Source organism: Neofelis nebulosa, chromosome 11, assembly GCF_028018385.1.
Source record: "Neofelis nebulosa isolate mNeoNeb1 chromosome 11, mNeoNeb1.pri, whole genome shotgun sequence".
NCBI lineage: Eukaryota > Metazoa > Chordata > Mammalia > Carnivora > Felidae > Neofelis > Neofelis nebulosa.
The window spans coordinates 255,960-278,686 of record NC_080792.1 but is presented as its reverse complement, the minus strand read 5'-3'; the positions used below and the strand labels follow the sequence as shown (position 1 = coordinate 278,686).

Sequence of the window (22,727 nt, the reverse complement as noted above, 5' to 3'; positions counted from 1 at the left end):
CCCCCCGTTTTCATAATGAAGCACAGAGAATTCCCTGTCTGAGGTCCCGGCAGCCTGCAAATACTCGGTCTTGGATGAAAACCCTGGGCCCGGTCTGCGCGTTTCCCAGTGGGCCACGCTGCCTTCCGTCCCGTTAAACTCTCGTAGCTCCTCGGACCCCAGTACCCGTGACACTTGGAGCCCGAACCACTCGTTTCTTTCCGTTATTCCACCGGCGGTTTTTGAGCACCGTCTGCGTGCCGCGCGCGCGTGCTGTTCGAAGCTCCGGGGCTTCCGCGGGAACGGCGTCCCGTAATGGGGGGCTGGTCCGCTGGGGGGGGGGGGGCGACAGGAGCGCGGGGCACCGAGCCGGGGTCTGCGGACAGGCCCCGGGATGGGCGCGCCTCCTTTCTGGAGCGGAGGGGAGACCGGCGAGGCGGCAGGGGCTCCACTGCCGGCGCCCGAGGCCGCTCAAGCCGCCCCCCCGCCTTCCTCACGCGATGGGGCGGGGAAGGGACACAGGCCTGGCGATGCGCCCTCCCCAGCTCCGTGAGGGAGCGAGAACCGCGCTCCCGGCCCGCCCCGGCGCTCACCACCACTAACGCCGCCAGCCGCGCTGGGGGGCAGGGCGTCGCCTCGCAGCGCCTCTCCCCGGCCTCTAGACCCCGCCCCGCTATGCACGCAGACCACGCTCCCCTAGTGTCCCCGGAGGCGCGTCGCCCCGCCCAATGTCGCTCTACAAGCGGGTCGCCCCCTCCAGGTGACACCGCGTTCCCAAACTCGCCACACTCCGCTCGCTTCCGCTCAGACCCAAGCGCGCCACACCTCGCCCCGCGTCGCCCCGCCCCGCGTCGCCCCGCCCCACGTCGCCCCGCCCCACGTCGCCCCGCCCCACGTCGCTCCGCCCCGGCGCTCTCCCGGCAGCCATGTGGGCTTCGGCCGTTCGAGTGTGGGGGCTTCGCGAGAGGTTTCGGATGCCGCTCGGCGGACGGCAAGTGGCTCTCCTTCCGGGCGGTGCCCGAGGCGTGCACAGCTCGCCAGTCCCATGTGGCAAGAACCTACTCAAGAAGTTTGCTTCGAAAACCAAGTAATGCGCACCGAGTCTGGGTGAGGGCCTCCGGGGTGGGGGCGGTGCCCATGCAGCGGAGGCGACGCTCTCGAGGCAGGGGGCAGTGTCTACGGGGGGGAGTCCCTGGGGTGGGTAGGGGGCGGGGGGGGGGTCCGACGGGGCGGAGTCGGTGCCCACGGGGACGGGTCAGTGGGGCGGGGGCGGTGCCACGGAGCTGGGTCCACGGGGCGGAGCTTCACGCACAGGCCTTGCCCTGGGGCCCTCGCTGCGGTCTGCCCGTTAGACCGATGCTTACGGAAAACTTCGCAGGCAGTCGCACTCACTGGTTAGCATTTGCTCGTGTCCCCACTCAGCCCGCTTCCGTAGTGGAGGTCATAACCTGACGGTACGTCAGGAACGTACGAAGCAAAGTGGTGCGGACATTTCTGGTGGTTCTTGTAGATTCATCAGAGGGAAGGAAGAAAGCGCGCGCGTTTTCTTCCCATGTTACTGCTTCCTTTGTTGGCCTAATTTGAGGATAGTTTTCTTACCGTGACAGAAGTAGAATACAGTGTGTTGGTTTTCGTCGCACACTTTCAGTTCTGACTATGGTAGATAGGGTTGTGTGCTTGTTTTATTTTAATAGATTAATTTTTAAAAACATTTGCAGAAAACTTGGCAGAGTACAGTTAGTTCCCGCGTAACCACACCCCACGTCTCTTACGTTAACATGTTAGCGGGGCACATTTGTCACCTTAAGGAGCCAGTACTGATACGTGATTATTAACTGAAGCATATGCCTTGTTCCAGTTTCCTTTTTTTTTTTTAATTTTGTAATGTTTATTTATGTTTGAGAGAGAGAGAGAGCATGAGCGGGGGAGGGTCAGAGAGAGGGGGAGACACAGAATCGGAAGCAGGCTCCAGGCTCCGAGCCGTCAGCGCAGAGCCCGACGCGGGGCTCGAACCCACGAACCGCGAGATCGTGACCTGAGCCAAAGTTGGGTGCTGAACCGACTGAGCCACCTGGGTGCCCCTCAGTTTCCTTAGTAAAAACACCCTTTTTCTGTCCCAGGACCCTATCCAAGGACCCCATTACATTTAGCCACTGCTCTTGACTGTTTGGTGACCTTGATGGGTTCAAGGAGTTACGGTTAGATATTTTCTAGATATTTCTAGATATTTTCTGCTCCTCTCTTTGGATTTGTGTGATTTTTTTTCTTCTAACGATTATGTTGGCATTGTGGGTTCTTGGGCGGAAGACCGTAGAAGGAAAGTGCTGTTTCCATCATGTCTAGGTACATACCATCAATATGGCTTGTCTCTGTTGGCATTGACCTTGATTACGATTTGAGGTCACGTCTGTCAAGTTTATAAGTTACCTACTCCCCATTCCATACTATTGTTTTTTTCAGTGTTTGTTCATTTCTGAGGGGGCCAGGCAGAGGATCCAAAGCAGGCTCCAGGCTGAGAGCAGAACCCGACATGGGGCTCGAACTCACAAACCGTGAGATCATGACCTGAGCTGAAGTCATTCAACCGAGTCACCCAGGTGTCCCCCCCATATTATTTTCTTTAGGGGGACCTCACCGTGTGCAACCCACACCTCAGGAGGGGGAGTCATGCTCTTGAATTGTTTGGAATTCTGTGAGAGATGCGTTTCTTGTCCTGCATTTACTAATTTATGTCAGTGTGGACTTAACAGGTGTTAACTAATACTACTTTATTTTGCTCAGATTGTTTTAGCTCTTTCATTTAGACACACTCATCATTGTGGGTTTTGTGGTGGGTTTAAAAAAAATAGTTTTCGGGGCGCCTGGGTGGCGCAGTCGGTTAGGCGTCCGACTTCAGCCAGGTCACGATCTCGCGGCCCGTGAGTTCGAGCCCCGCGTCGGGCTCTGGGCCGATGGCTCGGAGCCTGGAGCCTGTTTCCGATTCTGTGTCTCCCTCTCTCTCTGCCCCTCCCCCGTTCATGCTCTGTCTCTCTCTGTCCCAAAAATAAATAAAAAATGTTGAAAAAAAAATTAAAAAAAAAAAAATAGTTTTCTTTTGTGCACTTTTTTCCTGGCACATCCTTTCTGGGCCCAAGAATCGGCCGTTGCTCCAAGGGGCTCTGGTTGCTGTTATTGCAGAACGCCATCAGAAACGATGGTTTGAGAGCTGGCCTGTCTGTTAGGCCTTTTCAGCTGACAAAGGAGAACGTACGTTAACTTTAACTCTGCATATACGCTTGCCTGTAAACGTTTCTATACGGACCGCCGTGTTGGTACACAGAGAGACGAGCCCCATACTGATGTCCACGTGGCTCATCCGGCGCCCTTTCCTCGCTTATCTGTAACCTCCCCCTGCAGCAGGTGGCCGGCCTCCCCGCCACCACCCTGTTACTCATCCAACCCCAGCACGTGCATGGCCGCGCAGCCCTGGGAAACTGCTTTCCCAGGTGTGGTACGGGGCTCGGTGCAGCTTGGTAGGCGTTCTTTTAAGATTCTCTTTCTGCACCTTCGGGATTGGAAGTAGACCTTAAGTAAACATCAGAAGGTTGAATGAAAACTGTCTTGTCTCCCCTACGACCCTTGTTGATTAGATTCTAAATTCCTTAGCATCCCAGTGACATAATTTCTGTGCCCAAGTTTAGCCCCTTAAAAAGAACTTTGGTATTGGGGCACCTGGGTGGCTCGGTCGATTAAGCATCTGACTTCAGCTCAGGTCATGATCTCACGGTTCGTGGGTTTGAGCCCCACGTCGGGTGCTGTGCTGACAGCTCAGAGCCTGGAGCTGCTTCTGATTCTGTGTCTCCCTCTTTCTCTGCCCCTCCTCCGCTCATGCTCTGTCTCTTTCTCTCTCTCAAAAATATATAAACATTAAAAAAATATAAAAAAAGAATTTTTGTATTATAGTATTGAGTTGGTGTCTATAATATTTTTTTCTTTCATTTGCCTTCAGTGTTATAGTTCTTACTTTCTCCCCACAGAAAGAAGTTTTGGTATGAAGGTCCTTCCTTGGGCTCTCACTTGGTAAGTCCAGAGTAGCAGCTGCTGTAGACTCTGGTGGGCGTGAGGTTCCAGAAGTCGGCAAAACTCCAGCCTGGCCGTCCTTCCATTTCCAAGTTTGAATGCACAAGGTCTGCAGGCTGGGACTAGATACACTGGTAGAGTGAATTTTGACTTAAAAAAAAAAGTCATACTAAAGTTTTCTGGAATGTTGTCTCTGTTATCAAATACTAACAGTGGTTTTTTGTGTGCATGACACGTGTAGATGTGCTGTAAAAGTTTATATAATAAATGGTTCTTGTTAGAAAAATTACATTGTGTGTTAAAAACCACTGAATTGTGTATCTTTAGAAAGGGAGAATTTTATGGTATGTGGATTATGTTTCAGTGAGATTTTGGGGAGGAAAAAATACATACTGACAGTACTTTTAATTTTGGAGGGGCGCTAGGTAAAATCTAGGAAGGATCCAGGTCTGTAAATTGTATCTTAATGAATCAAGCTGAGATGGTTGAGGGTAACGTTGGTTTTTGTTTTTCAAGGTGCTAAGTCCTTCCCAGCTCCCTTTTTGTAGATTAGGACAAGTTTAACGTACAGTTGTAACGTTGGCCTTTCTGTCTGTCCTTCTTGATGGAGATGTACAAGCCGTCCCAGTTGGGATTCCTAACGAAGACCACCTCAAAGAAAACCAGGAAGGACGACCAGGTGCGCCTGAGAGCCCTGAACGGCCTCCTCTACAAAGCGCTGACTGATCTGCTGTGCACCCCTGAAGTGAGCCAGGAGATCTGTGACCTGAATGTGCAGCTCTCCAAGGTAGACTGGGCCCGGGTGGGAGGAATCGGGGTGAGGCCCGCAGGCCTGCGTCTAGTGGTTAGAAAGAAGGCGCCATGCTAGACTCAGGGTCTTTGAAGTTCACTAGTGATGCTAAGTGGGACCATTCGAGTTGTGAAGACGGAGGGTACGTGTGCACATGTGTGTGTGGTGTGCAAGCACTGAGGGCGTTGTCAGATGCCCAGGAAGCATCATGGGTGGACGCGTGTGCGTTTGTCTTGGTGAGAAGACAGGAGGTGCCTCGCTGCAGTCTCCCTGTCCCTAGAGCGAGCTGAGCTGGAGGGAAATGGGAAAATAAGTGGTAGTTCCAGCGGTTCTGATGTGCGCTGTGGGCTTGGGGTCAGGGACGATGAGGGTTTGGATTCCGGGCGCAGCTTCACCCCTTGTGAGTGTGTGGCCGGAGATGGTGGCCTGTCGCGGTGCCTGCGGGAGCGCCTGCTTCTGGGTGGTGGGTGCCTGGAGCTGAAGATTGCCGATGAGCTGGTCTTCAGCCGCGGCCTGTGGTCCGCAGAAGCCCACGGAAGCGGACAGTGACTTGAGGCTGGGGTGGGTGGGACTCAGGTGTCTCTGACTTCAGATTTCTCGGCCTGCCGTGTGTACTGGAGGACAACCGTCTCGGCCGAACAGAACGCGCACACAGAGGCCGTCCTGCGGAGGAGCGCCGCGCACATGAGGTGACCGCACTCTTCGTGTCTGCTTCCGCACGCACCTTGTGTTTCCCTCTTGTTGCATTAGGTTTTTTTGCTTTGAAGGAAAATTTTGGACGCATTTTCTTAAATTTCAAGATGTAGTTTACATCTGCACGTGAGACGTCATCTTGGACAGCGGTTCTCAGTGTGGCCCCAGACTTCTGGGGACTGCTGACACCCAGGTGTCCCTGTGGTCATTGTAGCTTCATGCCATGTGCTCCCAGTAAAACACAATGCCACTTCGGTTTAAGGATACCTGTGATGGGGCGCCTGGGTGGCTCGTTCGGTTGAGCCTCTGACTTCGGCTCAGGTCATGATCTCACGGTCTGTGAGCGTCAGGCTCTGTGCTGACAGCCTGGAGCCTGCTTCGGATTCTGTGTCTCCCTCTCTCTCTCCCTTCCCTGTTCATGCTCTGTCTCTCTCTGTCTGAAAAATAGATAAACATTAAAAAAAAAAAAAAAAGACTATCCATGATGAATAAGCAAAAGTTACTAATTGTATTAAATCCTAACTCTTGGGTACCTGTCGTTGTAATGTTCTGTGTGGTGGGAAGGAAGCCTAAAATAACCCGTGCTGATGTGGTTGTCTGGGAAACACACAGTTGATCGTGAGCTGAAATAGACACTGTTCACTGGAAATGACAAGTGAACCACAAGCTGTGGTTTTTTCAGATTTGGGTATTTGACACATTTTCTCTAAAATGAGCAAAGTGAACCTGTCCCTTCAGGGAAAACAACTGACTATACTTGTTGCCAGTGATAAAATTCAAGCTTTCAAGTGAAAATTGATTTTAGAAAACCTGTATCCACCATCGTGATTTTGGTAGCTTTCTGATACTTAAAGACTCTCGATGAGAACGTTGGTCATGTTGACAAATGCAGTGTCATACTGGTCAGTGTGTCAACATTCTGCAAATCTGGGTAATTTGGTGAGCCAGTGTTTTCCAAATGACTAACGCCTGAAGTTACAAACTCAAGCATAGGGAAAGAGCCATTCGAGGTCAAGATACACCAGTGGATTTTAATATGACAGTGACACTCATTGATCTGGTTTCAGATTCCACGCTGCAACTAACTCTAACAGTATCCTTTGTTGAGTTTTTGTGGAGTGTCGGAGAAGATCCATTCTTTTCTGGAGTGGTGTTCATTTGCTCCTTTTCCAGTTACAGGGCAGTGTGAGGCCGGATCTTCTTCTAGTCCAGCCAGAATAACAAAGCAGCTTGGGTGCAGCGGGGAGAACGTCTCCCATTAAGCTGGGCATTAGAGAGATTTGTGACTATGTAAACAAGGCCACGTTTCTCAGTCATTTTTTTGGGAATAATTATCTCCAGTGGTTTAGTTATTTTCATTAAAAATCCCACGTAAACATTTAATAGGTTTGTTATCTTGAATGAACGAATGTCTGTTTTTCAAATTCTCACTTTTATTTATAGTGTGGTAGATACAGACAGATACAACACTCATCAACGAAAGCTCTTGGGTGTCCTCAGTAAGTTTTAAGAGTATAAAGAGGTCTTGAGACTAAAAAGTTGAGAACTACCGAGGTGGGTGCTAGGAAAGGAGTTACTGTGTTTTCTCCCCAGTCTTAAGAAATGCAGAAACCTAACCAAGCAGCACTCAGAACTGGATTCCCTCCTTCCCGCTTCCTTCCTCTCTCTGTTCCTCTCGCCTCTCCCTTGTACCTCACACTTCACTTTCAGGAGAGGGGGATGGAATCCTATGTGGAACTACGGTTTGCACATACTGTCTGCTTCAGCTCAGCTGACATCATTCCCAGGAGGCCCTAGGAGTCTCTTTAGAGGAGAGGATTAATTGTGTATCAAGGAGTACTCAGTTAATTTCATTTTTCTCTTGTTAACAGAAACAAGAAAAAGATTTCTGACAAGTGTTGTACTAACAGCATTGCTTTCTGATGAGTTTTTGGGTAATCAGAAAATCCAACCGAACAGACCGTCCCTTTCCCCAGCTCTTCTGCTCACCTGAGGTTTGGTGTAGAGGCTCTCCTGTAATCACGGGCCAGGACCTGCCGTCGCTGTGTGCAGAGGCTGTGCTCACCAGTGTTTTCGCCGTGGACTGGCTACAGCCAGTTCACCTTAGTCTGCTTGTATCAGTGACCGATGCAGAGAATGACATGTGCCTGAGAATGGCTGAGGACCTCGGTGCACTTGTGTGGCCTTGGTGCCAGTGGATGTCCACTGGAACGAAGCTGAGGCGGGTTGTCGGTGCCCAGACCACGCAGCCCACTGCCACGGTGCTGCCCGGGAGGCGTCTAAGCAAAGATCAGGTTATTCGTTAGGATCTCAAGAGTTGCATTTAGGCAGCTAAAAATAGTTGTGATGATGTGTTTTGTATCCCTTTTGTGATGTGGCGGTTGCCTGCGGAAGACTTTCCTGGGCTGACGTGTTGGTGTTTTGAGTAATGTGATAAGCAGATCTTCTGTCTTACCTCTCCGTGAGGTTACTGTATATTTTTCTGTCCGCTAAGTGTCACCTGCAGCGCACAGTGTGCTTTGTCTCTCTCCAGGCACATTTTGATGTCCCAGCAGATCCTGAGGAACGTGCCGCCGATAGTGTTTCTTCAGGACAAAGGAAACGCGGCTCTAGCTGAGGTAAGGCTAAGGGACCTTCCATAATGAGCTTTTATATGAGTAAGATTTTATATTTAATTTTGAGAGATTCAGATGATGATGTGTACAGTTAAAGGAAGCAACCCTTGGTGGGTACAAATGAAAAGTGAGGCTCCCATGCCTCTGTCCCGGCCAGACTCCCCAGAAGGAACCACTCTTCAGGCTTTAAATTTTAACTGCTTACCACTGTATCTCTCACCAGGACACCAAGTCTCTGTTTCTTGTCTTACAAAGTTGATGCAGGCAAAGCCGCCTCCCTCCCTGGATCTGACCGTCTACAGTTACTTCACACCAGAGGTTACTTCTGTAACCGTTTTGTATAATTTCCCTTACTTTAAATACTGTTAATTATGAGGTCTAAAACCTGTGTGTAAATATATGTGTGTATATATTTGTATCTGTGTGGTGTTACCTGGTGGTCATTAAGATACGTCACACTTTTAAAAAGTTTACAAAACCCCCAGTAAGTAGCACTTATGATTATAGTTAGGTAGCTGTTATCCACTGCAGGACTAGGTAGTTTTTATTTTTATTTTTATTTTTTTTAATTTTTTTTTCAACGTTTTTTATTTATTTTTGGGACAGAGAGAGACAGAGCATGAACGGGGGAGGGGCAGAGAGAGAGAGGGAGACACAGAATCAGAAACAGGCTCCAGGCTCCGAGCCATCAGCCCAGAGCCTGACGCGGGGCTCGAACTCACGGACTGCGAGATCGTGACCTGGCTGAAGTTGGACGATTAACCGACTGCGCCACCCAGGCGCCCCAGGACTAGGTAGTTTTTAGAGGCACAGAGGAAAACAAGTCTAATCGCACATTTTTATCTTTGTTATTCATTATACAAGCAACACTGAAAACCTTATACAAACAATAACCTTGACAGGTAGGGGCTTTTCCTAGCGACAAAAGGAGACGGAGGAGTGAAGTGACCAGTGCCAGCTTTAGAGAACCCAGGAGAGCATAGGTTAGGCGTGTGCCGGGGAGAGTGCAGCAGGGAGCTCACGCGTGCATGTCCGGTTGAGTTGGTGGAAGGAAGTACCTCTGCTCTCACCATCCCAGGCTTGTCCCTCTCTCGCCAGCGAGGTCCTGCCTGGCTCCGTGGGCTCCTTTCTAGAAAAAGTGATTGGAAGGAGGGAGGCGCAGACAGTGCTCAAAGCATCCTGGAGCGGTTCTTTCTCCAGAGATGCTGCTGCTGGGTATTCGCGGTGGAGGCCCCGCGTCTGTCCTCTGTGCCCTTCCTGTGCCGGGGGCAGAGTTAGGCTTCTGCCTGGCTCGCTGTCACTGTAGTCAGAAGCAAGCAGGGACCCGACCGAGGGGTCTCTGATGGGGGCAGGTGGCTAGCCGAGTGCACAGTCATCACGGTCATTGTTGGCTGGCTCTTGCAGAAGTCAGTGCGGTGGTTTTGAGACCCTTGTGTCCGTTTGTGAGAGAGTTGAAGTCAGCCAGTGGCAAAGTAATCTGGATAGACACGCAGATTTGAAGTTGGGGTTTGTGGGTGAAACTTGGAGTCTCGTACCCTCAGCGCACGTGTGTGTCGTGTGGGCTGCACACGTGGAGGCGTCGCGGGTGGTGGGAAGTGGTAGCGGCCGGCGGTGGTCGCAGCGCGTACTTCGCGGTGTCAGGAAGCAGAGCGGCACCAGCTCCGTCCAGGCCGAGCCCCGAGGGGCACTTGGCTTCGCTGCCGTCACTGCCGGTAGGCCCCGATGTCCCTGGTGTCGGGAAGAAAGCGGGAACGGAAACCACAGGGAGGTGCAGCGCGTGCCCTTCCCCCGCAGCGGATGACACTAAACGGTGACCACATCGCGCGTGGAGGAATCACGGGGCTGCGGCCCCGCCACCCTGTGGTCCCGTGGAAGCCGCGTGGAAGCTGCGCACGCATATCCTGTGACCCAGAGCTCCCGCGGGGGGGCCCACGGAAACGCGTGTCCGCCAGAGGTGTGCGGGTGCTGGTGTTGGGCTTTCTTGTAGGTGCCTAGCTCTGGTTCAGCCGTGGAGGGGTGAACGTGGAGCCCCAGGCGAGGCCGTGGTCCCTGTGATTCTGTCTGTGGGACGTGCAGGGACACGTGCGACCGGTCTGTGGTGACGGAAGTCAAACTAGTGCCTGTCTTTGGGCAGGGAGTGGGCAGGAGGGGCTCGAAGTTTCCTGGGGTTTGTCTCCTTAAACGTCAGGGGGATGTCCACAGGCACAGTCCCTTTGTGACATGTCATTGAGCCGTATGCCTTGATGTCCTTGCGCTTTTCCCGTGTATTACATTTCAGTCAAAGGGTTTGTACAATGTCGATTTTGTCATAATTAGAAAGGACGAAAAGTAGATTTTTAAAGAAAATACATAAACTGTGTTCCCAGCGTTGGGATTTATTACACATTTGCTGGTCTCCCCGCTTCTGAGAGCAGGCGTGGGTGGGCCGTGCTCACCTCGCCCCACGGGCCTCATGCTAGAGCCTGGACTTCTCCTTGGGGTGGGCACTGAGCCGCTTCCGTCCTCTCCCGAGGTTCTGTGCATGCGGAGTTCAGCTGGGACTCAGCCCTGCAGCCTGTGGTGACGTGTTAGGGTTTGGTGGTGTCTGCGTTGGTTCTTTGTTAAGACTTTTAACGAAAGCTTTGCTGCGGCAGGATTTACCCAGAGGCCCGCCCCGTCCTCACCCTTCCCACCACCCATCTTTTTTTTTTTTAAGTTCTATATCTCTACACCCAACGTGGGACTTGAAATCGTGACCCTGAGGTCAGGAGTCAGATGCTCTTCCGACCCAGCCTACCGGGTGCCCCAAGTTTTCCTTGTTAGATTTCTGCAATTTCACACCTAGGACGTTGTCTTGGCACCTGGCTGCTTTTGCTCAGCACTGTTTTCGAGATTCACGTTGTTTCGGTGTGAGTGGTTCCTTTTTTCTTGGTAAGTGGGGTCATTATATGAACACGCTACGTTTCATTTGTTCACCTTCTCATGGACGTTTGTCTGTCTTTCTAATTCTCGGTTGCTCTGAGTGAAGCTGTTGTGAACGTGTGTGTACACGTTTTTGTGTGGATGGACGTTTCTGTGTCTCTTAGGGCAGCACGTAGGAGTGGCAAGTGTCTGTAATTGTGAGGAAGCCGCCGGTTGCAGGTGAGCGGGGCGCCGTGGCGTGGCTCACGTGTGTCTTCTCGATGACTAGTCGAGCACCTTCCCCTGTGCCTGGTGGCCTTTCCTTGTTTTGTCAGGTCTCACCAGGTCTTTTGCCCAGTCGTGTGAGGTGCGCTCAGGGTGGACCTTCGCAAGATGGCCACACGTCCTGTCCTTGTCGGGTGCGAGCACACGTTCTCCCAGCCAGCTTGGGAGACCCACGCTTGGTCCTCGTGTTGTGGCATCGTTAGTGCTGTTTCTGGCATTTTCTGTGGACAGACTTTTCCCTCGGTTCTGCCGTTGGTTTGTGATGATGCAGTCTGTTGCTGCAGAACGCCGGGCCCTGGTCCCAGATCTGGGCCATCCCGGGCCGGCACTGTGGCCAGGTAGGGTCCAGGTGTGTGTCCTGGGCACGCAGGTAGAGGTGGGAGCCACCCGCGGTATCCAGGGAGCAGGGGCCTGTGTAGCGCCCTGGGCTCAGCAGTGGTGTGCGTGCCCCCACCGAGGGGAGCTCTTGTTTCCAGATTGGGCCCCTCAGACACCTTGGAGCTGGATTCGCATGCCGCGCCCCTGACTGTGGCTTTGTTGCTATGCCAGGAGGCTTTCTTTTCCCAAACACACAAGTTCTGTGGCAAAGTTCAGTTTAAGTGTTTTATACAACTTCATTCGGAATCAGGAAACGTTACTTAATTGAGCTAATAGTTAACTGGTTTCTTCATAAATTTGACTGAAGTTTACAAGTTTTAAGTGTAGTTTTAGGAAAGCCTCGGTTCGTTATTAGAGAAAATGTGATTGCTAAGTAACAGGTGTTTGAAAGCACAGACTGGTGAATGGCCTCATCCCGGGGGATGTCACCGGAGGGGCACGGAGGACAGTTGGAAGGCCTGTGTCTGAGCTGGGCCGTGGTGCAGGTGGCACAGAGGTGTGGCTTACTGAATTGCTCTCTATGCCCCTTTCCAGGTTGATTGGTTACTGGCAAATGCTGATTTTGGGCCCCCAGAGGAAAGAGAAGACCGTGTGCAAAGTGATGCCAGGTACACGTGGACATGGTTTTGATTGTCCTGGGCAAACGCCCTGGTGCGATTCCCACGGCAGCTGCCCAGTTCTGCACCCCTGGCCGTGCTCTGCCCCGGCAGCCTGGCAGTGACCTGTGGCGGGTCCCGGGGGCAGTCTGCAGTGGTTCTTAGTACTCAGCAAGGCTGCTCGGAGTGCCTCGGTGGTCTACCCGACAGTGCTGGAGCCCGTGGCATCTGCCATCGCTATGGTGACTCCTGGAGAGGGGACAGGTGTCTCTCCCTCGTCCTGTTTTTCCACTCGGCACATTTTTACTGAGCATGTCCTGTGGCTCTGTTCTAGCATGTACAATACGTATGTGAATAGAACAGACATTGGGGTCTTTGGAGCTTGCATTTTGCTGGCGGAGACCCACAGGGAGCAGTGAATCCACAGATGATTGTGTGTCAAGAAGGGCATGTAGGACACCCCTTCCGTTGGGGAGGGGTCAGGAGGTGGGGGCGGTGCTGCAGCTGAGAAAGAGACGTGAGCTGTATGTGGAGGGGCCCCGTTCCGGGTTCCGGAAGAGCTTCAGCAGGTCCTGAGCCTGTGTTCTCAGAGCGGGCGCGTCAGGGGCAGCACTGTCAGGACTTGGGTGGGGCCCCCAGCGACCTGCTTCCCAGGGGAGGGGACGCTGCGCCCCGAGGGCCCCAGGCAGCAGTGAGTGCCCGCATCCCGGACCAGCAGGGAGTTGAGCCTTCCGGAGCTGAGCAGGAGGGGGGTCAGAGGCAGGACACGGCCATGTTTGGGTTTTGACAAGTACCCTGAGTGGCACATGTAAAGGACCGTACCCATAATTCTGCCTGACGGGCCTAGCACGCTGGCTGTATTTGGGGAAAAGCAACTGAGAGGGCATCTGACAGGAGGGCTGTGTCCAAGCTGTCCTGGGCCTCACCATACACGGGAGCGGAGCCCCTTCCTCGTGCCGTATCCCCCAGCCTCCCTCGGACGTCAGTGGGTCCACCAGGAGGTGGCCAGGAGCCCCCACACCGCCCGGCTTCACCCACACTTCACCTGACGTCTCTTCTCCCCTCCAGGGGCTGTGGGGCCCTGGACGCCCCTTCACGCAGCACCCAGGGCCCTGCCGCCTGCTCAAGTCTGTGTGGGATTGATCACGAGGCGCTCAACAAACAGATCACGGAATATAAGAGGAGAAAAGAGCAAGGATGCAGGAGCGAGAGCCCCGCAGAGTCTCCACTGACACACACACGAGAGGGAAACGTGGCAGCCACACCCTGCGCAGATGGCGACCTCTCCCGCGAGAACCACCTGTCGAGGGCAGCGAGTGGCTACCCGGACCCTGACCTGGATGGCTCGCGAGGGGCGGCAGGAAGGGCGGAGGTGACTGAGGGGCGGAGAGGGGGTGGGGTGTGAGGCTCTGCTGGGCGGAACCACGGTCCCACCGCCCGGGCAGCCTTGTGACTTAGCCTGAGAAGGAAGGGGGCCTGTGGGGACAGTCAGGCCTCTTTGTCCCGCTTTTCACCCCTCGCGCGCTCCCAGCAAGCAAGGCAGAGCGTCGCCTTGTGTGTGATCCCGCTCATTCCCTAAGCTCTGTCCTCCTGGTGGACTTGGAATGGCCCCACGTCTAGTTTTCCCCCGGGCAGGACAGCTGCCATGCAGGGAGTGTGGGTCAGGGGCGTCACAGCACTGTTGGAAGGAAGTGAAAGAAACCCTGCTCCACGTGTGACCTAGAGCAGCTGCTCCCGGGCGAGGGGCACCTCCGTTTCCCGAGTGCCATCGGTGTCGAGATGCTGAGGACGGCATCAGCGCGGCTTGGATGATGAGACGGGCGCTAGTGAGGTGGAGCAAGGAGGCTCGGGACTTGCTTTTGTAAACAGTGTCAGGAAGGAAGCACTGCTGTCCCCTGGGCACCTTCTGGCGTCTGGTAACAGGGCCGGTGCCCAGTAGGCAGGCGGCACCGGCAACGCTGCCTTTGTGGGCACAGCAGCCCCTGTTGAAGGGACCTGTCACGGGACGCGGGCGGACCACTGGGAAGCTCTAGGCACGTAGCTGCCCAGGTGGCACTCGGGTGATCCCGTCTGCCCTGGAAGGTGCTCGTAGCCGCGCGTGTGGAGCATTTCACCCGGGAGTGCGGTTGCTGGCGTGCACACTGTCAGCTTGTGAAAATGTACATGCTTTGCTCTAACCAGGAGCGGGAAGACACACCTTGAGCCTGCTGTCCGGAAAGGGGAGTTCATTCACCACATTCCCGGGAGGTGGGGACATGCCGTGCAGGGCCACTCGGGGAAGCTCCAGGGTCGGTCAGGAGGCTGAGGGAGAGGACAAGGTGTGGCTTCTGCAGGAATGAATGGCCGAGGCTGGATAGTGTGAGTAGTTTCAGCAGGCTCTGGGCTATAGGAGTGCTTTCTGCGTGTTGAGTCCTGGCCCTGGGGGATGTGTGGCAGAGGAAATACTGGCTGGTGTGCAAGAGCGAGATAAAGGAGGTGGTTGGGAGTGTGTGCTCTGGATCTGTGGGTCTGTACATAAAATGTGAGTTTACAGGGGAATGGTTCACTGTCTTTAGGAATCAGCCCTGGGAGGGGCAGTGTCTCCGCAGCCAGCAAGGCCCCCAAGATGTTATAACATCACAAATACACGGTATAAAAACCCTGACTGATACAGGACCCTGCAGCACCAGGCAGCCCGTTCTGCTGACCGTAGATCTGGTCTCCACTGCCGAAGGTGTCCAGACGTCCGTGCGGAGCAGCGGGAACAAGCCTGGATTCCTGGATTGTGAGCTCAGTGTGCCGTGGACGGGGACGTGCCCGTCTGTGTTGTGTGTCAAGTAACGGGCACTGGGAGAGGCCGGTGCAGGGTGCTGGCCTGCTCTTTTCTTTCCTCTTTTCCACCTGTGCTTCCAAAAGTCAACAAATGGCAGGAAAAAGATGTGTTTTTAGACCGGGAAATTCTGTGCTCCGTACTCCTACCGATTGTCTTAGGTTCTCCCTGTAAGTACAGTTGGAGACCAGAAACGGGGCCAAGACTAGAGCGGAGACCGAGGGGCTGCCTGGTGGTGTGGACTGGTTTTACAGAGTTAAAGGTCACTCTAACAGCATCTCTGTTAGCTGCTGGCATTTGGTACTCTGCACCTTTGTAAGGGTTCGTCTTCTCTTTGGGGTGGAAAGAACCCTCACTAAGCACAGGACCTCTGAGTGCAGAGAGTGCTTCCTACTTCACCTTAGCGTTTGTTAGAAGGACTTGGAACTTCAGGTACAGCGTGTTCACGGAGCTTCTGGGTTGTGTGTGTGGAGGTTTGCGGGTGGGCCTGGCAGCTCTGTGCCTTCCTGGCGCCTTCTTCTGCCTCGTCCCAGGCCACTCCCTCTCGTACAAGCCGGGCGTCTACGGGGGAGCTTCAGCTGGCAGCCAGCAGTCCCACCCTGGAAAGGACTGAGTAGCCTGAGAACAGAACTGAAAATAACCACATATCAAGCAGCTGAAACACCGAACAGGACAGAAAATTTGACAGGCTTCCATGGGAAGACTGCCCGGAAGACCATCGTTTTCAGTCTTTGAACGCTCACTTCATGTTCAGAAGGGGTTCCTCCCTCGAGTCTTCCCTCTGACATCTTGGCCTTTTAGGTCCTATCAGTAAAGTTCAGGATATCTCCAACTTTTTTAAAAAAATTTTTTTAATGTTTATTTACTTTTGAGAGAGACAGAGCATGAGCATGAGCAGGGGAGGGGCAGAGAGAGAGGGAGACGCAGAATTGGAAGCAGGCTCCAGGCTCCGAGCCGTCAGCACAGAGCCCGACGTGGCGCTTGAACCCACGAATGGCAAGATCATGACCTGAGCTGAAGTCAGATGCTCAACCGACTGAGCCACCCAGGCTCCCCAAGGATATCTCCAACTTTTTTACGGCACCTTTTCTGTTCAAGAGTTTCTGATACGTGCATTTTTTGAAACTGAAAAGTGCTTAGAATAAAGCATATTCAACGCGCCCGAGTTAAATCTATGACACATGTAAGCTCTAGAGTGAAATAAATGATCCATTTGCTCCCTATCACCCCGTGGGAGGGAGAAAAGCCTGTGCTACTCCGGCCCTTACTTCCCTTGTGTTCCGCGCCCTCCTGTTGAGGTGTGGAGACCTGTTTCTGAAATCCCGTGTCCCAGGATCCGCTCAGTTCTTACTTAAAGGCTATCGAAATTACATAAAGTGCAGAACTGGGAAGAATGTGTCACGTGACAAAATAGAACTCAAAATTGCCTTTCGATAGGTTGAGATGTAGAACCAAAGTTAATCAAGTGAAGCTTGATAGGCTATATGTAAATTCTTGTGATTAAGATTTAAAATCTTAATTATTCAACCGCAGCATTGTACCGTCAGTGAAAGCAGTCTGGTGGTTGCAGCATGTGTCCTAACCAGTCTGTGGCCGGTGTGGCTGTGGAGGCAGGGGCGAGGTGGTGGCAGGAGGCCATGGAGGGAGGGTAGCCCTGCCTTGTACTTGTCTACACAGCTGTCGCCTAACGTTCAGTTCCTGGAACCTAGGACTTCCATAGTGGGAAGGGCCAGGGGGGAGGGGGAGGGGGAGGCAGCCTCCAGAAGTGGTGCGGTGATCCCGTAGCAGCGGGGCACCCTGGCCGGGACCCGACAGCAGACACTAAGTACGAGGCAGATTCAAAGTGCCCTCAACCCTGAACTCCCAGCCTGGACACCACCCGCGCCCCCCCCGCCCCCCCCCAAGTCAGAGTGGGCCTTGCGTCTGTAGGTTTGCCTTGGGAGTCAGAGGTTCTTGCCAAGCATCCTTCCACTTTCACACTTAAGCCCTTTTCCCCTGCAGTCATGAGGGGGTGCAGCCCCCACCCACACCAGCCTCTGGGCTCACTTCTCTCAGGACCCTGGTGGCATCACTTGTAACAGAGCCTCACTTGGCGCCACCCGTCACCTGCCCCCCTTCCTGTGATGTCATGTTTGCACGTGCTCTTCCCCCCTTTCTGCCTCACCTTGGGGAGCGGGCCACCTTTGGGGAGCCTTCTGTGAACGCCCAATTTTGGTTGCGGTGCCCTAAATTCCCATAGCCACGACCTCACTGCACTGATTGCTGTGCAAGTCAGCGTCTTGTCTGCCTCTTGCATGAGGTTTCCCAGGCCAGAGTATAGTACGTGTTGATCGACTAATGGGCCGGCGGGGTCTGCTCCGAGTCAGGGGTAGGTGTTAGCGCTGGCTCAGAGGAGAACGTGGGCAGTAGATGCAGGCGTGGCCTGAGGCCCTTTTTCACCCTGGGCCTGAGAAAAGCTGAGGCAAAGCAGAACATACGGCCAAAAGGAAGACTGAGAAAGAGCCACCTGTGACCAGATTGCAGCAGAAAACCAGGGCTTCGGGTTAAAAGAAACGAAGAAGGCAAGGTGCAGCTTTTGTATATTCAGGGAGAACACAGGTGCTGGCCTCGTGCTGCAGGGAAGGACTTTCCGTCCGCTTGGCTCTGAAGCCTCCGCTCTGGGCTCAGTACCCAGTCCGCCAGCAGCGACCTCCGTGCTCAACACCTCGGATCCACCAGCAGCGACCTCCGTGCTCAGCACCCTCGGTGTCCGTGGGGAGAACGGCATCCGCTTCAAAGGTCAGCGAGGGTATACTGAAACGCGTGAACGCCGACTTAGCGGAGGCTGGCACGTGCTTTGTATTCCCCTTCTGCTTAGGATCTTGGTTTTATTGATGAGCAAAGGGATCGAGGGGAAGCGTTCATTCAGTGTCTGGTGGAGGGTGTGCACGGCCTACGTCACGAGGACGCGCGGAGCACCGTGTACACGTGCTCGCACTGGAGGCCCGGCAGCCCTCTGCAGTGTGGCCCCACAGACATGGCTAGGTTTTCACGTCTTGGTGACACGCCAAGATGATAGGAGAGCAAAGTGTCCTATTGGAAGTCACACGTGTCTGCCAGCAACAAACACAGAGCTTCATAGGTGAAGATGTCCCTCTAGGACCCTAAAATCCTGTTATGAGAACAGAGGCTCAGCGTTCCGGCCTCAGGTTTATCTTGAAGAATGTGAGCACGCGCCTGTGCGACTTGTTAGCATTAATTTGAATACTGTACAGCTCTAGAAATTTGAGTTTGAGGAACAGAAAGAAAAAAAAAGTTAAAGTTAATGGGACCTAAGGGACCTGTGGGATCCCACCAAGCAGACCAACGTATGCATTGTGGGCGTCCCAGAAGGAGGCGAGAGAGAGAGAGAGAGAGAGAGCGAGAAAGCAAGTATTGGAAGAAACAATGGCTGAACGTTTCCCAAGTTTGAGGAAACACCCAGGAAGCTCAGTGAACTCTCAAGATGAACTCAGAGGTCCACACTAAAACACATAGACTTTTTGTTTTTTAATTTTTTTAAAATGTTTATTTTGGAGAGAGACAGAGTGTGAGTGAGGGAGGGGCAGAGAGAGAGAGGGAGACACAATCCGAAGCAGGCTCCGAGCTGTCAGCACAGAGCCTGACGTGGGGCTCAAACCCACAGACTGTGAGATCATGACCTGAGCTGAAGTCGGATGCTTAACCGACTGAGCCACCCAGGAGTTCCCCCCCGCCTTTTTTTTAAGTTTATTTGAGAGAGGCAGACAGCATTAGTGGGGAAGGGGCAGTCAGAGAAGGGGAGAGAGAGTCCCAAGCAGGTGCTGTGCTGCCAGCCCAGAGCCCGGTGCGGAACTCATGCGAACCGTGAGATCACGACCTGAGCAGAAATCAAGAGTCAGATACTTAACCGACTGAGTCCCCCAGGCGCCCCAGATACATAAACATGCGAAAAGCCAAACAAAACATCTTGAAGCAGCAAGAGAGAAGTAAATCAATACATATAACGGAATCCCAGATAAGATTAACAGATTTCCATCAGAAACCAGAGGTCAGGAGGCAGTGGGTTGATATACGCAGAATGCTGAAAAGAAAAACTTTTTTTTTTTTTTTTTAACGTTTATTTATTTTTGAGACAGAGAGAGACAGAGCATGAACGGGGGAGGGGCAGAGAGAGAGGGAGACACAGAATTGGAAGCAGGCTCCAGGCTCTGAGGCATCAGCCCAGAGCCCGACGCGGGGCTCGAACTCACGGAACGTGAGATCGTGACCTGAGCTGAAGTCGGACGCTCAACCGACTGCGCCACCCAGGTGCCCCTGAAAAGAAAAACTTTCAACCAGGAATTCTATATTCAGCAAATGTCTTTCAAAGGTGAGGGAGAAATTAAGACATTTTTAGGTAAATAAAAGCTGAGGGAGTGCCATTACTATTAGACCTGCCCTTGAAGCGATGCTTAAGTCCTGCATGTGAAATGAAAGACAGTGGAGTGTAACTTAAAGCTGTATGGAGAAATAAAGATCTCAGTAAAGAAAAATTCATGGCCAATTATAAAAACTAGTATTTTTAGGACAGTTTGTAACTCCACATTTTGATTTCTATGTAATTTAAGAGACTAGTGCGTTCAGAATACTTGTTAATTTATGTTTTGTGACAACAACTGAGAGGGCTGGGGCCAGAGACGTTAAAGGAGAGTGTGTGTGTGTTACCGAAATTAAGCTGGCATAAATACAGGGTGTCAAATGTAATCCTCACGGTAACCACAAAGGAGACAGCTGTAGTGTATATATACAAAAGGAAATGGGAAAGGAATTTAAATGTTTCACTACTAAACAACGGCAATAACAAACAACACAAAAGAAGACAGTAATGGAGGGAATGAGGGACAAAAAGAAGCTGAAGGCACATAACAAATAGAAAAATGACAAAAGTCCTTCTCTGTAGTTATCTTACATGTGGATTACAAGTGAATTAAACTCTTCAATGTAAAGACAGAGATTGCCAGAATGGATAAAAAGCCATCATCCAAATAACATGCTGTCTCCAAGAGACTCTAGATGCAAAGCTATAAATAAAAAGTGAGAGGATGTGAAAAGATGTTCCATGCAAATAATAACCAATGATAGCAGGAGTGGCTACACTAATATCAGATAAAAATGTGTTTAAATTTTCAAAAATTACAAGAGATAAGGGAGGGCACTATAAATACAAATTTCAATGAAACGATACATAACAATTACAAACATTTACACATCTAATGATAGGCCACTGAAATGCGTGAAGCAAAACTTGACACAACTGAATGGAGAAACAGTTCTACAATAGTAGTCGGAGACCTTCATACTCCTCTCATAACCGTGGGCACATAAACCAGACAGAAGTAGGGAAATCGAGGACTTAACACGATAAGCCAACTAGAGTGAACACGTACCAGACACCAGCCAACAAGAGCACGTGCGTTGCTCTCGGGTGCACATGGGACATTTTCCGTATGTCAGGCCACAGATTAAGTTTCAAGAATTTAAAAACAAGGCTGTCCTGCAATCTATCACCATAATGGGATGAAGTTCAAAATCAGTAACAAATAAAATTGGAAATTACACCAACACAGTCTTAACCAACAGAGAAGTCATCACAGGGAGATTAAAAAATACTTTGAGATGAATGAAAATGAAAACAACACATCAAAACTTACGGGATGCGGCAAAAGCAGTGCTAAAGGTTATAGGTATAAATGCTGACGTTAAAAAAGTCAAGATTGCAGAAAATCAACCACCTAACTTTACAATTTAAGGACGTGCAGAAAAAACCCAAAGCTCTCCGCCTCTCCCCTGCTTGTGCTCTGTCTCACTCTGTCTCTCAAAAATAAATAAATGTAATAAAAAAAACTTTTTAAAATGGCACCAGGTCATTTGGAACCATTGTTTCTGCTAAATGTGATAAAATACAGGTTTTTTTTTTTTTTAATTAGAAAATAAATCCAAGTATTGGCAAGGATACGGCCATGTTAAGTGAAATAAGCCAGTCACAAAAACACATATCCTAGAGAATTCCACTTAACACTGGGTGTTTAGAGCAGTCGCCGTCATACCTGTGGTGGTGCCAGGGGCTGGGGGAGCCGGGAGCTAGTGTCAGTGGGCAGAGAGGTTCAGTTTTCCAAGACGGAAGCGATTACAGGGGCGGATGGATGGTGGTCACAGCTGCACGTCAGTCCGTTACACTGAAATGTATGTTTCCATGGTTTAGACAGTGAAGTTTCTGTTGTGTGTATTTTACCACGATTAAAAAATCAGAAGAAAATGAAATGGGAAAAAAAGTACAAATATCGCTCAAAGATTCAAGAAAGAGGTAAAGTTTTATCTTATTTACATTTGTAATACTTCTGAAAAACATACACAGGTCTGCAAACCCTTACCTGAAATCCTTAGGGTCTGAAGCAGCACATTGTATCAAAAACATTGTTAAACGTTTAAACGTTCACATTGAGTAGCTTCACCGGAGGAAGGACTTTGGGGAAAAAGGAGGTAATGATGATCGTGATAGTTGACATTCACCACACGCTGACTGAAGGCTCGAATGGTGCAAACTGTGCTTTGTGTGGACACAGCCGCGTACCCCTCACAGCCGCCTGCGGGTGCCGGCAGCCCGTGGTACAGATGAAGATGCGGAGGTTCCGAGCGGCTCTGGGATCGTCCTCCAGCTCAACTGAGGCTCCACTGGTCCCGATGCCTTCCTTGGGGTTGAGGCATTACAGCAAGGCGATGATGGGGTCCCCTACCTTCTGTCCAGGCAGCCAGAATCCGGCTGAGGCAACACGTGGACCTCCTCAAAGCCAAGGCATCGAGGCGGCCCCGTCCTCGCCAGCACCAGGTTTAGAAATGGGCACTTGGCCAGTGAGAGGCGAGGGGGCAAGAGGAAAGGCCCCTTTGCCTGCCTCTGGACACCTGATCGGAGATGTGCCGGGCAGACGTGACAGCATAGGAAACCATGGCCTGGGCTTGTCTGAGCCACAGATGGACTTCTTCACTGTCCTGTCTCTGTCCTCCTCTTGGGCAAAATGAGAAGAAGTATCTGCGTTGTTAAAACAAATTCACTTAGTCCTGTTAATTGCGCTTAAAAGCATCCTGATTCCCCAACTGAAATGGCGGGGGGGGGGGGGGGGCGGGGGGGGGGGAAGGAGTGTGGGCCAGCCTATTATTAGCCATTAACACCTCAGTGCTAATGAGTCACTTGGGCAACCACCTGCCATCTTGAAGAGCAAAGATGAGCCTATGGCGCCAGAGGATTGGCAACGACAAAGTCTAACGTTCCCTGTGTTCTTCTGGCATGACTGGAAGCCCTTTGTATTCATTTGATTCTGGGAGGCAGAGGCGACGTAACCCATCACAGAGCCAGAGTCAGCCTGCAGCTGCGCTTCTCTGCTGCCCCCCTTATTTGTGGGCAGGGGAGCCCCTCAGCGCGAGAGGCCGCGGCTCCCACACCCGCCTCCTGCCAGGGTAGAGAGAGCTTGGCCACCGGGCCAGCCCCACTGGGATGGGGCGAGGGCTCCCGGCAAGGGGACGAGCCCAGGCCGTGGCCGGAACTGTGCAACCTTGCATCCGATATGCACTTAGCCCACAGGCCAGCCGGTTACTACATTCTGGCAATT

At 52.1% G+C, this 22,727-nt stretch overlaps 1 protein-coding gene across 2 annotated transcripts; it reads left to right on the top strand.

Annotated features, from left to right (window-relative positions):
- The first annotated feature begins 867 nt into the window (after positions 1-867).
- RBFA (ribosome binding factor A) lies at positions 868-16,242 on the top strand. Of its 2 annotated transcripts, none has more exons than XM_058691733.1 (7): positions 868-1,066; positions 3,996-4,038; positions 4,649-4,825; positions 5,405-5,517; positions 8,055-8,139; positions 12,214-12,287; positions 13,344-16,242. In XM_058691733.1, exons 1-7 carry the CDS (start codon positions 906-908, stop codon positions 13,678-13,680), a joined length of 990 nt encoding a protein of 329 aa, XP_058547716.1. In that variant the 5' UTR covers positions 868-905; the 3' UTR covers positions 13,681-16,242. The 2 variants fall into 2 exon arrangements, with proteins under 2 accessions (XP_058547716.1, XP_058547717.1); XM_058691734.1 differs by having other exon boundaries at positions 987-1,086.
- Positions 16,243-22,727: the final 6,485 nt, after the last annotated feature.